We start from the raw sequence: 18290 nt of genomic DNA, 5'->3' as shown, positions 1-18290 counted from the left end.
AAGTAAAATTTCCCCTTAAATCGCACCGTCATGACCGTTTAAATGTTTGATGTTACTTTTTGACGTTGCTCATAATTGACCGAGTACCAGGATGTCGAAGGTAACCTGTTGAAAAATAATTTTAAAAAAAGTCAGATGTTGGTAATATGAAAATATATATTCTATTTACATTAATAGCATTCATTGGCACCAACATATTTTTCTGTGTATGTTTATGCTATCAAAGATCGATAAATATACTTTAATATGAGGCAGGCATTACCTGTGAAAGGGGACGAGGTCTGTGTGAATTATTTTTTGTAACTTCAAAATCTGTTAGAAAAGAAACAGAAATACTGTGACATGTCCAATTTTGGTTCTGTTGTTAGGGATGTTACTTGTGAAGTTATGACGTCATTTTCAATGTAAACAAAAAACGCTATCATCAGGTAATGTTTATTCATATCAAAGACAAAGAATTATTAAAAATGAAATTGGTATTGTGTTCCTTGAGTTCCTATGTTTCACTAAACAACTCAAAGTCTGAACGACAACGAGACTGGAAGAAGGAAGTAGATTTCTGCGTTCTGTGCAAATGTGGGAATTAAAATAAGTGACAAAAAAAAACTGATTTTGAGTTCATTTAAGTACAATGATTTTTTTTAATTATTTTTTTTTTATTGATTTTTCTAGTACTGTGATAGGGGTCTTCTTCCCCATATAATCTGTATACTGAAAAAATGACATGAAGAGTATACCATGTCAAGTGAAAATTGCTAGTTAACAAGCAAATATATGCCCACTGAAACTTTAATTTATATGACATACAAAAATTAATTTAGAAGTAAATGACTAAAATGTATACATCCGCTAACAAAGTCCCTATGTCTATGGTTTAATCATGTGAAAATAAGAAGTAAATGTAGTGTAGGGCCATAATGTGAGTTATTGGCATTACTTTCATATTGTCAAATAACAGGTATGTAAAGATTGATACAGTTATTTCATTTTGTAGATCAAGATTATAAGAGCCATTTTAACTTGGTGTGAAAAACTGCCAGACTGGCAGATCCTATATGCCCCAAACAATACCACAAAAAAAATGTTATGTCTTTATATCATATCACCCCAATTATTTTTTAGCTCACCTGGCCCGAAGGGCCAAGTGAGCTTTTCTCATCACTTTGCGTCCGGCGTCCGTCGTCGTCGTCCGTCGTCGTCGTCGTCCTGCGTCCGGCGTTAACTTTTACAAAAATCTTCTCCTCTGAAACTACTGGGCCAAATTAAACCAAACTTGGCCACAATCATCATTGGGGTATCTAGTTTAAAAATTGTGTCCGGTGACCCGGTCAACCAACCAAGATGGCCGCCATGGCTAAAAATAGAACATAGGGGTAAAATGCAGTTTTTGGCTTATAATTCAAAAACCAAAGCATTTAGAGCAATTCTGACATGGGGTTAAATTGTTTATAAGGTCAAGATCTATCTGCTCTGAAAATTTTAGATGAATCGAACAACCTGTTGTTGGGTTGCTACCCCTAAATTGGTAATTTTAAGGAAATTTTGCTGTTTTTGGTTATTATCTTGAATAATATTATAGATAGAGATAAACTGTAAACAGCAATAATGTTCAGCAAAATAAGATTTACAAATAAGTCAACATGACCGAAATGGTCAAATGACCCCTTTAGGAGTTATTGCCCTTTATAGTCAATTTTTAACCATTTTTCGTAAATCTGATTAATCTTTTACAAAAATCTTCTCCTCTGAAACTACTGGGCCAAATTTAACCAAACTTGGCCACAATCATCATTGGGGTATCTAGTTTAAAAATTGTGTCCGTTGACTCGTCAAACCAACCAAGATGGCGACCATGGCTAAAAATAGAACATGGGGTAAAATGCAGTTTTTGGCTTTTAACTCAAAAACAAAAGCATTAAGAGCAAAACTGGCATGGGGTTAAATTGTTTATCATGTCAAGATCTATCTGCCCTGAAAATTTCAGACAAATTGATAGTCAATTTTTAACAATTTTCATAAAATTTGTAAATTTTTACTAACACTTTCAACTGAAACTACTGGGCCAATCATTATAGATGGTGATATATGTACGAGCAAGAATGTTCAGTAAAGTTAGATCTACAAGCACATCACCATCACCAAAACACAATTTTGTCACGAATCCATCTGTGTCCTTTGTTGAATATTCACATATACCAAGGTGAGCGACACAGGCTCTTTAGAGCCTCTAGTTTTATGTATTATTGTAAGTCAAATGTAAGTGGGCTGCTAGTGAAAATAGTCTTAAAAAAGATAAAAATGTTTTCTGGCAATTTTTTTTTTACATGCTCTATGAACAATGATGAAAACCAAAATAATTACATCAGGTGCTGATTTGACTTATATTTCCAGATGCTTACTTGAACAAGTGATTTGGTAAAGCTGATTCTAATCATTGTGAATACCTTGTCTCTAAATCAATTTTGAATAAAGTTTAGTCATGATCAGCTCTTGAAGATAATTTATTGTAGCCACACCTAGTACTCTAATGATTCTAGGAAATTTTATAAAGATTAAACCAATTTAGTTAAAGCATTCAATAATGAAAATTACAACTACATTTGAAAGTTTTTTTTTTAATTTACCTTGGAGTTTGGTAGTTTTGTTAAAATTTTTTAAATAATTGCTGGGATGCCTGATACATGAATTGGATGTTAGTCCCAGATAATCATGCTGGGATGCCTGATACATGAATTGGAGGTTAGTCCCAGATAATCATGCTGGGATGTCTGATACATGAATTGGAGGTTAGTCCCAGATAATCATGCTGGGATGCCTGATACAATGTACATGAATTGGAGGTTAGTCCCAGATAATCATCCTGGAATGCCTAATACATGAATTGGATGTTTGTCCCAGATACATTGTAATCATGCTGGGATGCCTGATACATGAATTGGATGTTAGTCCCAGATAATCATGCTGGGATGCCTGATACATGAATTGGATGTCAGTCCCAGATAATCATGCTGGGATGCCTGATACATGTACATGAATTGGATGTTATTCCCAGATAATCATGCTGGGATGTCTGTTACATGAATTGGATGTTAGTCCCAGATAATCATGCTGGAATGCCTGATACAATGTACATGAATTGGAGGTTAGTCCTAGATAATCATCCTGGAATGCCTGATACATGAATTGGATGTTAGTCCCAGATACATTGAAATCATGCTGGGATGCCTGATACATGAATTGGATGTTAGTCCCAGATAATCATGCTGGGATGCCTGATACATGAATTGGATGTTAGTCCCAGATAATCATGCTGGGATGTCTGTTACATGAATTGGATGTTAGTCCCAGATAATAATGCTGGGATGCCTTATACATGAATTGGATGTTAGTCCCAGATAATTATGCTGGGATGCCTGACACATTAATTGGATGTTAGTCCCAGATAATCATGCTGGGATGCCTGATACATGAATTGGATGTTAGTCCCAGATAATCATGTTGGGATGCCTGATACATGAATTGGAGGTTAGTCCCAGATGGGGCAATATGCGCAATTGTTATTCCATAGGCCGTAATGGTAACGTTTTCTTCTGTTGCTCAGCCCATATCGTAAACTTGTATATGTATGATGGCTTGTTTCGAAGCTGAGACATTTTTACATATGTGGTTAAATTTTCGGGGTACGAAGTGTGATTCATTTTCCCGTAATTTAGCAAACCCCGAGTATTCTTTTGCAATGTCGCTCCTCATGGTAAAAAATCTCAATTTTAACACAATAAGTTCTTTGAAATTTTAATACTTTGAACACATTTCATAGCTCCATGGTTTTTACACATTTATTCTGTGTTCCCTTATTTTCTAAATTAACACTAATGGTTCAGCTCAGTTATTTGTTTATCATAGAAATGTGTCACATATCACTACACAGAGATTTTTTGTTTACACGTGAATTTTGTGTTCCTCATTTCAAGGCGCATTAGGGGTATTGTCCCAGATAATCATCCTGGAATGCCTGATACATGAATTGGATGTTAGTCCCAGATAATCATGCTGGGATGCCTGATACATGAATTGGATGTTAGTCCCAGATAATCATGCTGGGATGCCTGATACATGAATTGGATGTTAGTCCCAGATAATCATGCTGGGATGCCTGATACATGAATTGGAGGTTAGTCCCAGATAATCATGCTGGGATGTCTGATACAGGAATTTGATGTTAGTCCCAGATAATCATGCTGGGATGCCTGATACATAAATTGGGTGTTAGTCCCAGATAATCTTGCTGGGATGCCTGATACATGAGTTGGATGTTAGTCCCAGATAATAATGCTGGGATATCTGTTACATGAATTGGATGTTAGTCCCAGATAATCATGCTGGGATGCCTGACACATGAATTTTATGTTAGTCCCAGATAATAATGCTGGGATGCCTGACACATGAATTGGATGTTAGTCCCAGATAATCATGCTGGGATGCCTGACACATGAATTCTATGTTAGTCCCAGATAATAATGCTGGGATGCCTGACACATGAATTGGATGTTAGTCCCAGATAATCATGCTGGGATGCCTGACACATGAATTTTATGTTAGTCCCAGATAATAATGCTGGGATGCCTGACACATGAATTGGATGTTAGTCCCAGATAATAATGCTGGGATGCCTGACACATGAATTGGATGTTAGTCCCAGATAATAATGCTGGGATGCCTGACACATGAATTGGGTGTTAGTCCCAGATAATAATGCTAGGATGCCTGACACATGAATTGGGAGTTAGTCCCAGATAATCATGCTGGGATGCCTGACACATGAGTTGGATGTTAGTCCCAGACAATAATGCTGGGATGCCTGACACATGAATTGGATGTTAGTCCCAGATAATCATGCAGGATGCCTGACACATGAATTTTATGTTAGTCCCAGATAATAATGCCGGGATGCCTGACACATGAATTGGGTGTTAGTCCCAGATACATTGAAATCATGCTGGGATGCCTGACACATGAATTGGGTGTTAGTCCCAGATAATCATGCTGGGATGCCTGACACATGAGTTGGATGTTAGTCCCAGATAATAATGCTGGGATGCCTAATACATGAATTGGATGTTAGTCCCAGATAATCATGCTGGGATGCCTGACACATGAATTTTATGTTAGTCCCAGATAATAATGCTGGGATGCCTGACACATGAATTGGATGTTAGTCCCAGATAATAATGCTGGGATGCCTGACACATGAATTGGATGTTAGTCCCAGATAATCATGCTGGGATGCCTGACACATGAATTTTATGTTAGTCCCAGATAATAATGCTGGGATGCCTGACACATGAATTGGGTGTTAGTCCCAGATAATAATGCTGTGATGCCTGACACATGAATTGGGTGTTAGTCCCAGATAATCATGCTGGGATGCCTGACACATGAGTTGGATGTTAGTCCCAGACAATAATGCTGGGATGCCTGACACATGAATTGGATGTTAGTCCCAGATAATCATGCTGGGATGCCTGACACATGAATTTTATGTTAGTCCCAGATAATAATGCCGGGATGCCTGACACATGAATTGGGTGTTAGTCCCAGATACATTGAAATCATGCTGGGATGCCTGACACATGAATTGGGTGTTAGTCCCAGATAATCATGCTGGGATGCCTGACACATGAGTTGGATGTTAGTCCCAGATAATAATGCTGGGATGCCTAATACATGAATTGGATGTTAGTCCCAGATAATCATGCTGGGATGCCTGACACATGAATTTTATGTTAGTCCCAGATAATAATGCTGGGATGCCTGACACATGAATTGGATGTTAGTCCCAGATAATAATGCTGGGATGCCTGACACATGAATTGGATGTTAGTCCCAGATAATCATGCTGGGATGCCTGACACATGAATTTTATGTTAGTCCCAGATAATAATGCTGGGATGCCTGACACATGAATTGGGTGTTAGTCCCAGATAATAATGCTGTGATGCCTGACACATGAATTGGGTGTTAGTCCCAGATAATCATGCTGGGATGCCTGACACATGAGTTGGATGTTAGTCCCAGACAATAATGCTGGGATGCCTGACACATGAATTGGATGTTAGTCCCAGATAATCATGCTGGGATGCCTGACACATGAATTTTATGTTAGTCCCAGATAATAATGCCGGGATGCCTGACACATGAATTGGGTGTTAGTCCCAGATACATTGAAATCATGCTGGGATGCCTGACACATGAATTGGGTGTTAGTCCCAGATAATCATGCTGGGATGCCTGACACATGAGTTGGATGTTAGTCCCAGATAATAATGCTGGGATGCCTAATACATGAATTGGATGTTAGTCCCAGATAATCATGCTGGGATGCCTGACACATGAATTTTATGTTAGTCCCAGATAATAATGCTGGGATGCCTGACACATGAATTGGATGTTAGTCCCAGATAATAATGCTGGGATGCCTGACACATGAATTGGATGTTAGTCCCAGATAATCATGCTGGGATGCCTGACACATGAATTTTATGTTAGTCCCAGATAATAATGCTGGGATGCCTGACACATGAATTGGGTGTTAGTCCCAGATAATAATGCTGTGATGCCTGACACATGAATTGGGTGTTAGTCCCAGATAATCATGCTGGGATGCCTGACACATGAGTTGGATGTTAGTCCCAGACAATAATGCTGGGATGCCTGACACATGAATTGGATGTTAGTCCCAGATAATCATGCTGGGATGCCTGACACATGAATTTTATGTTAGTCCCAGATAATAATGCCGGGATGCCTGACACATGAATTGGGTGTTAGTCCCAGATACATTGAAATCATGCTGGGATGCCTGACACATGAATTGGGTGTTAGTCCCAGATAATCATGCTGGGATGCCTGACACATGAGTTGGATGTTAGTCCCAGATAATCATGCTGGGATGCCTGACACATGAATTTTATGTTAGTCCCAGATAATCATGCATGATAATGGTTTCTAAGGAATCAATTTTTTTTATTCAAAGAAAAAATATTTTTTAAGGTTATTCATCAGTTTCTTAATTATATAAATTTTAAATATTTAAAGTACTAAATCTACCAGTTTTTTTATTTTTATTGAAGATGTTAAATGTGCATTATAAACACACTTTCAAAGAAAGTATGCTGGCTTTATGTATAACTAATTAAGGGGACATAACCATGATAAAATTAAATTTTAGCAGTTTTCCAACAGTTTAATATTATTTTTTTTAGCAAGGATTTGTATAGTAACTATACAAATCCTTGTTTTTAGTAAGTAAAAAAGTAACTTATTGTTTCAAATGATATATATAAGACAAATGCTTTTAAATCTCAATTTTTGTTATCAATGATATTACATGGAATACCTGTCACTTAATTATGCTACCAGGGGGTGTTTAACAACCTTGACTACTCATGAGAGGGATTTAATTATCCAAACACCATTAAACTATTTATACCACTAATTGTTTTTTAGAACTTTAAAGATAATGCACTTAATCCTAATTGCAGTCTAGAATATGCAAAAGTATTGGTAGAAATTATGCATGAAGTCAATTGACATGATTAGTCCTGTTTATTGATAGGTTATATGTACATTGTATATATTATGAATATAGTTCCCTAGTGAATTGGAGCAATGTAAAGAGGACATAGTTATTTTAAGAGCTAGGCTGGGCTAAATTTTATGTAGTATATGATAGTCCCAGGTTTTGGGTTGCTTCCAAACAGATAGTGTGCGCATATTTTTTGGCATGGCTTCTTTTTAATAGATTATTTAAATATTTTATTCCAAATATCATGGGCTAAAATTGTTTCAGAAGGGATATGCTTGTTTTCTTTTAAGAGGAAAACCAATGTGTTTCGATAGGAGGCCCTGGATGTTTTGGTTCTGATAACTTATTTGCCCTGGTTAGTTTTGCTGAAGTTCAAAGTCAAACCTACTTTTGCCCTTTTTTTCTCTTCTCTGTTTTTTATTCTTTCAGAAAAGATTTCTGCAGCCTTCTTACCACTGCATGTGGTCAACTTAATTTTTAATCACAGTTTTCCCTTCACATTTATGCAATGTGTTTCAATACTGAATTTCTTACAAGAGTAGTCATGATTAAGATAGCTGCATATATGGTGAATTAAACTATGGAAGCTAAGACAATCAATTAATAGCTATTGATTTGGATTAAATAAAGGTTTTTGCATTTTTTTAAATCTTTGTACACTTGATGCTCATAATGATGCATATATGTTTAATTAAAATAGAGACTATCCATCATCTCAGTTCAATGTTTAAAAACATATTCATCTTTTTTTTCGAAATGAGTTTTTGTTACATGTACCTTTAATACAGTTATTTTATTTAAAATAGAGATAAGTGTTTTATTTGTTTTAAAAGTATTTTTGATTATATATATGATAAATTTAAAATATTTAGAAGATTGTTTTTTTTTAATAAGTAAAAAGTTATAAAAAAAAGAGAAATTCTACAATGTAAACAGAATCCTCATGATAAAAGTATTGTCATTTATTATAAGATTTAAAAAAATTTGCATGAAGTGAATAAAAGTGCTGAAATTTAAAGTACAAACTGAATAAATCAACAAACTTAACTTCATTGTAGCTAATCAGAAACCCTGACTTAAGGTGTATCATGTGAAGAGCCATTCGTGGGATATTCTACCATGTGATAAAAATCAGTCTTCTTGTGAAAAGAATATAGCAGACATGCAGTCACACATTAGTACATTTTTACAAAAAATTCTTGAAAGGAAAATTAAAAAAAAAACAATCAAGATTGACCCATTTGAAAGAAATTTAGTTATTTAGATATAGGAAGATGTGGTGTGAGTGCCAATGAGACAACTCTCCATCCAAATAACAATTTAAAAAGTAAACCATTATAGGTTAAAGTACGGCCTTCAACACGGAGCCTTGGCTCACACCGAACAACAAGCTATAAAGGGCCCCAACATTACTAGTGTAAAACCATTCATACGGGAAAACCAACGTTCTAATAGTAATATATTTGTATATATATAGTTAACAGTTATTATCTTCAATGCAAAGTGCTCAAACACTCTATTAATAAATTTTGCGGTTTTATGACCCTGCTGTAGAAGAGGAGGCATTTAGTTTTACCCTAGTCTGCGCATAATAATATAGATATGCATGCATGTGGGTATGTCTCAAAATTGATATCCATTCTCTAACTTGAGTTTGTCTACTCCAAATTTTATGAAACTTATACACAAAGCTTACTACCACAAAACACAGGGCAAGTTTAAATTTTTGTGATGTCACTTTAACTGTTCTAAAGTTATGCCAATTTACAAATGGAAAAAATGCTAGATTGTTTGTTTCTCTTCTCTAACTTTAGTTTGTCTCAACCAAATGTTAGGTGCTTATTTCCACAAAACTCAGATCAAGTACAAATTTGGGAAACATCACTTGTACAGTTCCTGAATTATGTCCCATTTACAACTCTATATGCAAGCAGGGGCATCATCTGTGTCCCATGGACACATTCCCAGGAGTGTGGGACCCCATTTATTTTTCTTTGTCATATTTATTGACAACTTGTATACTATATTATGTTGCTCTTGGTGCACACAATGTGTGCCTCAGTGTATTAGTAATAAACTTGTTAAACTTGTAAACTTGTAAACTTGTAAAAACTAGCTGATTTCTGGGTGAGATTTAGTTGCCATAACCATATTTAATCTATTATTAAAAATTTCAAGTAGTTGCTGTATAAATTGGGAATGGAAATGGGGATAATGTTTCAAAAAGACAACATCCCAATCAAAGGGCAAAAAACCTTATGATTGTACATGTACAAAATGATGTATAAGAAGGATAATTTTGACTTCTTATATCTGAACATGATGAAAACACACATTCAAAACTTTTACGGTAGTTTGAACATATCAGTAAGTTTTCAAAGGTAATTTTACAAAAGACTTTAAATAACAGATATTTGTGTCATATCAAATTATGCCTTTTTCTGTGACCTACAGACACAGTTCTGTAAGATTTTAAAGTCATGCTAATCCAGGTAAAACTCGTTAAACCCTGAAGGTCAGTTACTGTGATATTAAATTTTATTTCCAGGTGTTAATGTTAATGTTACTGACATCTACATTTGTATAATTGGTATTTAGGCACAAACACCAAAATTCTTTTACACTTCTGCTATCACCTTTCTCTAGAACCAGGTTATACATATTAGGTAACCAGTTTATCCCCTGCCCAAAATGGAGACACAGAAACAATGATATGTTACAATGATTGACACATTTAAAATTAAAATTCATACAAGTGGCTAGTTTTTATCATTGGAAAAATGTAATTATAGCTTCAATTGTATAAAGCACTTTTATAGAAGTTAAATAAAGATTTGAGTGATGAAGAGTGGGCTGCTCATACATGTTATATTGTGTTGGGATCAGGAGTGGCCTGTATGGTGTGTAGGTGGATATTTCAATATCCAGCTGAGCTGTAGTCAAGATCATCCCTAATGATTGACACATTTAAAGTTACTCCACTAAAGTTATTGACACATTTACATTGATTTACACTTCTAACTGCCTTAAACTATCCAAAAGGTCTTTAACCTAATGTCCAAATTTAAATAAGTCATGTATTAAAGTAGAAACAGACTGTGTTCTATATTTGTAGGTCAATTTATATATATTTCACGTTTGTCTATCATTGGATTGAATAACATATTTTCCTTTTAGTATTTAGCATCTTAACAGAAAATATTTCATGTCACAGACTATAAATGATTGATTTGCAAAAGGTCTTTGGTCAAGTTAAGCAAAAAAGATATTAGTTAAGTAAAAAAAATGGACCTGGAAATTGGCATACTTGTGAGGTATACAAATACAAAATTTGATGCCAGTTTCACTTTAGCTGTATTTGGCACAGCTTTTTAGAATTTTGGGTCCTAAATGCTCTTCAACTTTATTCTTGTTTGGCTTTATAACTTTTTTATCTGAGCGTCACTGATGAGTCTTATGTAGACGAAATGCTATGGGCGTATTATAATCCTGGTACCTTTGATAACTAATATCATATTTTCATTAACATTGCTATTTTGTCTTTCAGTCCATCATATTCCTAGCAGTATTACCAGTAGTGCTGTTTGTACTGTTTTTGATAATCAGTCTGTGTTGTACTTGTTTTCAATGCAAGAAGGAAAGACCACAGAAAAGAGTGAAGTCATGTTGTCCAGCTGGTATCATTGGAATCATTATATTTGTAGCCATGTAAGTTTTTTAATTGATTTTGTGTGATGTCAAACTTTTTATGCCTTTTTAAAATATGATGTGTTCTGATTGCAATAAGGAGATGTTGTATGATTGCAATAAGGAGATGGTGTATGATTGCAATAAGGAGATGTTGTATGGTTACAATAAGGAGATGGTGTATGATTGCTATAAGGAGATGTTGTATGGTTACAATAAGGAGATGTTGTATGGTATAATAAGGAGATGTTGTATGGTTACAATAAGGAGATGTTGTATGATTACAATAAGGAGATGTTGTATGGTATAATAAGGAGATGTTGTATGGTTACAATAAGGAGATGTTGAATGATTACAATAAGGAGATGTTGTATGATTACAATAAGGAGATGTTGTATGATTACAATAAGGAAATGTTGTATGGTATAATAAGGAGATGTTGTATGATTGCAATAAGGAGATGTTGTATGATTACAATAAGGAGATGTTGTATAGTATAATAAGGAGATGTTGTATGATTACAATAAGGAGATGGTGTATGATTACAATAAGGAGATGGTGTATGATTGCAATAAGGAGATGTTGTATGATTGCAATAAGGAGATGTTGTATGATTGCAATAAGGAGATGTTGTATGATTGCAATAAGGAGATGTTGTATGGTATAATAAGGAGATGTTGTATGGTTACAATAAGGAGATGTTGTATGATTACAATAAGGAGATGTTGTATGATTACAATAAGGAGATGTTGTATGATTACAATAAGGAGATGTTGTATGATTACAATAAGGAAATGTTGTATGGTACAATAAGGAGATGTTGTATGATTGCAATAAGGAGATGTTGTATGATTACAATAAGGAGATGTTGTATAGTATAATAAGGAGATGTTGTATGATTACAATAAGGAGATGGTGTATGATTGCAATAAGGAGATGTTGTATGATTGCAATAAGGAGATGTTGTATGATTGCAATAAGGAGATGTTGTATGGTATAATAAGGAGATGGTGTTTGATTGCAATAAGGAGATGTTGTATGATTGCAATAAGGAGATGTTGTATGATTGCAATAAGGAGATGTTGTATGATTGCAATAAGGATATGTTGTATGATTGCAATAAGGAGATGTTGTATGGTATAATAAGGAGATGTTGTATGGTTACAATAAGGAGATGTTGTATGATTACAATAAGGAGATGTTGTATGATTACAATAAGGAAATGTTGTATGATTGCAATAAGGAGATGTTGTATGGCGTAATAAAGAGATGTTGTAAGGTATAATAAGGAGATGTATGATTGCTATAAGGAGATGTTGTATGATTGCAATAAGGAGATGTTGTATGGTATAATAAGGAGATGTTGTATGATTACAATAAGGAAATGTTGTATGATTGCAATAAGGAGATGTTTTATGATTGCAATAAGGAGATGGTGTATGATTGCTATAAGGAGATGTTGTATGATTGCTATAAGGAGATGTTGTATGATTGCAATAAGGAGATGTTGTATGATTGCAATAAGGAGATGTTGTATGATTGCAATAAGGAGATGTTGTATGATTGCAATAAGGAGATGTTGTATGATTGCAATAAGGAGATGTTGTATGATTGCAATAAGGAGATGTTGTATGGTATAATAAGGAGATGTTGTATGGTTACAATAAGGAGATGTTGTATGATTACAATAAGGAGATGTTGTATGATTACAATAAGGAGATGTTGTATGATTACAATAAGGAGATGTTGTATGGTATAATAAGGAGATGTTGTATGATTACAATAAGGAGATGTTGTATGATTACAATAAGGAGATGTTGTATGATTGCAATAAGGAGATGTTTTATGATTGCAATAAGGAGATGTTGTATGATTGCTATAAGGAGATGTTGTATGATTGCAATAAGGAGATGTTGCATGATTGCAATAAGGAGATGTTGTATGATTGCAATAAGGAGATGTTGTATGATTGCAATAAGGAGATGTTGAATGGTATAATAAGGAGATGTTGTATAGTATAATAAGGAGATGTTGTATGGAATAATAAGGAGATGCTGTATGGTATAATAAGGAGATGCTGTATGGTATAATAAGGAGGTGTTGTATGATTGCAATAAGGAGATGTTGTATGATTGCAATAAGGAGATGTTGTATGGTATAATAAGGAGATGTTGTATGGTATAATAAGGCGATGTTGTATGATTACAATAAGGAGATGTTGTATGGTATAATAAGGAGATGTTGTATGGTTACAATAAGGAGATGTTGTATGATTACAATAAGGAGATGTTGTATGATTACAATAAGGAAATGTTGTATGATTGCAATAAGGAGATGTTGTATGGAATAATAAGGAGATGCTGTATGGTATAATAAGGAGATGCTGTATGGTATAATAAGGAGGCGTTGTATGATTGCAATAAGGAGATGTTGTATGATTGCAATAAGGAGATGTTGTATGGTATAATAAGGAGATGTTGTATGGTATAATAAGGAGATGTTGTATGATTACAATAAGGAGATGGTGTATGATTGCAATCTGGAGATGTTGTATAGTATAATAAGGAGATGTTGTATGATTACAATAAGGAGATGTTGTATGATTACAATAAGGAGATGGTGTATGATTGCAATAAGGAGATGTTGTATAGTATTATAAGGAGATGTTGTATGATTACAATAAGGAAATGTTGTATGATTACAATAAGGAGATGTTGTATGGTATAATAAGGAGATGTTGTATAGTATAATAAGGAGATGTTATATGATTACAATAAGGAAATGTTGTATGATTACAATAAGGAGATGTTGTATGGTATAATAAGGAGATGTTGTATAGTATAATAAGGAGATGTTGTATGATTGCAATAAGGAGATGGTGTATGATTGCAATAAGGAGATCTTGTATGGTATAATAAGGAGATGTTGTATGGTATAACAAGGAGATGTTGTATGGTATAATAAGGAGATGGTGTATGGTATAATAAGGAGATGCTGTATGGTATAATAAGGAGGTGTTGTATGATTGCAAAAAAAAAATGTTACAGGTAAAAAATTACAAGATAATGACAAAGAAAGTGACCTAAGATTTTAAATCCATGTCATTTGGACTCCATACACTTTATCCCAATTTTTCTGCTATCATTGGACAATCAGAAGTTCCCGTAAATTTGTTATGTCATAATAGAAAATGTCTGACGCCACAAACAAAAAGAGATTTTTGTATGACGTCAATAGTTTAAGTGTTGTTAAATCTCAGGTTAAGTGTCACAGATCTACAATATTAGTGATAAAGTCTATCCACCTCAATATCTTTTTATATTCCAGTTGTATTAAAAGTTATTCAAAGAATTTTTATTTCATCTTACCCACTCTAAACTCCCTTTAAAATATGTATACAATAAAGACAAGTAGAAATAAAAGATATGAGTCAGTCAAAGAGGAACAAGTTAAGATATATTATTATTCAAACACATCACTGCAGAAATCTAGTACTGCAGAAATCTAGTCTAGTATGTTTGCAGTACAACTTGAAGCTAGTTGATTATCTTTGATGAATCTGATTATTTGTGTAATTATGATACCTTATTAGCTTTGTGTAATTATGATATTTAATTAGCTCTGTACTTCCGTATTAAAAACTGCCGTCTAAAAAGACACTGTAAGAGGGCATTTACATAAGTAAAATATATATTGATTTTCCAGTTACTGTATATTATTGTATATAATGGTGACAGTTACGGATATGCTATCAAACAGACCACACAAAAGCTCACATTTTTTTGGGCATTCATGCATGCATTAAATGCACACACAGTTGCCTATTCAACATTTTACTGATTAAAATTATTAGACCTAACAAACCTTGAGTAAAAAACAAAGTGTTTGCTGACAGTTTCCTCCTTGCAACAAAAAGGGAGCATAAGTAGGAACTCTTTTTAATGTAACTGACTTGTTGTACAATGAGTGAATAGGAAGAATTGTAATTTTTCTCATGATTCAAAGGTGCATATAAAGCTTAAGGATAGCCTTTGAGGCATTTAAAAAAATAAGAAAACCCTAAACACAAGTATATTTAATGTATTTTATATTTTGGCCTAATCACAGAGAATTTATGTGCATTTAATATGGTTGACAAAATAATTTTAGGTATGATTGTTTTAGAGAAATACAAATAATTTTTTACTAAAGCTAAGTCATGTTTCTACTTTTTACTTAATTGTTGTTTTGAATAGGTTAATAATTGTACACTTAAATTCTTTCACAAAGCACTTTAATATGGAAAAAATACATCTGTTCCATTATCTAATTTTAGTTTGCTACAACCAAATGTTATGAAACTTATACAAAATGCTAATTACTACAAAAAGTAGATCAAGTCTGGTGGCATCCCTTTAACCATTCTACAGTTATACCCCTTTCTAGAGTTAAATTTACAAATGGAAAAATTGCTGAATTTTTCGTTTCCGTACTCTAACTTTAGTATGCATCAACCAAATATTATGAAACACATACACAACGACCTATTACCTCAAAGCATAAAGCAAGATGGAAATTTGGTGGTATCACGTTTAATGTTCTAGAGTAATGCCCCTTTACAAATAGAAAAAAATGCCTCAACCAAATGCTATGAAATTATTATATACACAATACTAATGACCACAAAACTCTGATAAAGTACAAATTTTTGTAGGATTTCTTATAATGTTCTTCAGTTATGTTTCTTTTTAATTTTATATAATATGCAAGCAGGTGCATCATCTGTGTCCCATGGTCACATTCCCCATTTATTAACATAGGGTTCAGTTGTATATAATGATTCATTATGATGGACATACAAAAGATTTGCCATGCTTTATAATTATCATATTTTTATTATATTTGAGTGTCATTTATGAACAAAATAAATCAAATGTGAGTATTAACCATTTCAAAAATTCCTTACCTAATTTCTTTAACCCTTGGTAAATGAATAAATCTTAATTTATTTTATTATTGTAGAGCTGCAGCTGCTATTGGTTTGTATGCAAACGAAAAGACTGACAATGGAGTCAACGACTTTAATGATGCAGTTAAAGATGTAAATAAAACATTGACAGAAGCTCTCAAAACTGTAAGTGTTAACTGATAGTTGAAAATTGTCAGTTGCAATATGTTTACCCTTCAAAAACACCTGGTGTCACCCTCAGTTTTTGTGGGGTTCCTCAGTTTTTGTGGGGTTCTTGTTGCTCAATCTTAATGTGCTTTTTGTTATTATTGAAAAGATACAACTTTTTATTTACAGTAGGCTATGACTGTTGCTTTATAAATATCAATGATAATAATGGATAAAGGGAAGTAACCCAATTTGCTTTTTGAATTCAATTTCTTCTTTATAGTTCTCAAATTTTGTCCATGTTGATTTAGTATAGTTAGGATAATCATTGAAACATTAAAATGTTATTACAAAGCAAAAACTAATCATAGAATTTAAGAAGGTGACCTGTGTAAAAAAATGAAAAAAATAGCTAGGAACTAAAAGTATGCTTGGATATCAATGTTTCTCAAAAATTCAGGATATGTTGACTAATATATTGAGTCATTGACTAGTGAGAAATGTCTATCAAAATCTTATTTGGTGAAAGACGGGTTCAAGGAAAGATTTTCACAAACAGTAAATTTTAATTATTTCTAAGCAAACATGGTGAAGATACTTTTTTTTTTAGATAAATAAAATGCATGGTATTGCTGCAAATCTAGCAGACAGAAGTATTCCAGATTTGGAAAAAGTTTTACTGGGTATGATATCCAACCTAACAGTAAAGACACAGATAGGAGAGTTTACTAAAGACATGTCAGACCAGTCTACTAAAGCCAAAACAGATATCAAAAATTTATTGGATAGCACTCCTGATGTTAACCTGGATTTTATATCTGACAATACAACAAATGGAGAATTTATAAGGTTGGTATGATAGGTCTAAATTCTTTATTAGATAGCACTCCTGATGTTAACCTGGATTTTATATCTGACAATACAACAAATGGAGAATTTATAAGGTTGGTATGATAGGTCTAAAGTCTTTATTAGATAGCACTCCTGATGTTAACCTGGATTTTATATCTGACAATACAACCAATGGAGAATTTATAAGGTTGGTATGCTAGGGCTTAAGTCTTTATTAGATAGCACTCCTGATGTTAACCTGGATTGTATATCTGACAATACAACCAATGGAGAATTTATAAGGTTGGTATGATAGGAAAGAAGAATTCATATAAGTTTATATTTAATTTAAGAGTTCATTCCTAATCAAAGAATGCAAGATGAGACAGCTTAACAATGAAAAAAAAAAACTAAACTAAATAAAATTACCGGTATGTTGTTTTCACCAAGCAAACATTTTTGTCAAACATAATCTTTTCTGGATTTTATAAGATCCATACCATAACTAGATATATTTTGTCTGTCTGTGATTAGATGTATAAAAGAGGGAAAAAAGATACCAAAGGGACAATATAACATGATATAGTTTGCCTGTATTATTTAGATGTATAAACTGATATATTTTGCCTGTATTTTTTAAATGTATAAACTGATATATTTTGCCTGTATTATTTAGATTAATAAACTGATATATTTTGCCTGTATTTTATTAAATGATTAAATATATATATATATTGCCTGATTTTTCTTGCAGATGGACATCAACAGTAGTTGTATTGTCTGTAATACTATTTGTATTAGTTGTATCATTGTGTGGTTGTTGTAAAAGATCTAGATGTCTCCTGGCAACGTAAGTATAAGGTCATATCTCAAGGTCATGTATGTAAGAATTGATAGAAAAAGATTTAAATAATCTTTATTGCAAAAAACATGAAACCCTGACGGGTTAAAATGCAAACATAGTACATTGTATACACAAGTGACAAGAAACATAACTATACATGATAAATGTTTTTAAAAAGTGAAGTTGATATTAACAACACATATCTATATATAGATGTATATAATAATTGACCAATGTGGACCTTATTT

General features: G+C 33.3%; 1 protein-coding gene across 2 annotated transcripts in view; it reads left to right on the top strand.

The window, feature by feature from the left end:
• LOC134724933 (protein tweety homolog 2-like) overlaps positions 1–18290 on the top strand; it is a 31292-nt gene that overhangs the window by 576 nt on the left and 12426 nt on the right. For both annotated transcript variants that reach the window (XM_063588316.1, XM_063588317.1), the window contains exons 2-5: positions 11133–11293; positions 16274–16385; positions 16978–17216; positions 17953–18048. In XM_063588316.1, the coding sequence (XP_063444386.1) occupies positions 11133–11293; positions 16274–16385; positions 16978–17216; positions 17953–18048 (608 nt within the window). The remainder of the gene's footprint in view (positions 1–11132; positions 11294–16273; positions 16386–16977; positions 17217–17952; positions 18049–18290) is intronic.

Source organism: Mytilus trossulus, chromosome 7, assembly GCF_036588685.1.
Source record: "Mytilus trossulus isolate FHL-02 chromosome 7, PNRI_Mtr1.1.1.hap1, whole genome shotgun sequence".
Lineage (NCBI taxonomy): Eukaryota > Metazoa > Mollusca > Bivalvia > Mytilida > Mytilidae > Mytilus > Mytilus trossulus.
This window is presented reverse-complemented; position numbering and strand designations above follow the sequence as displayed.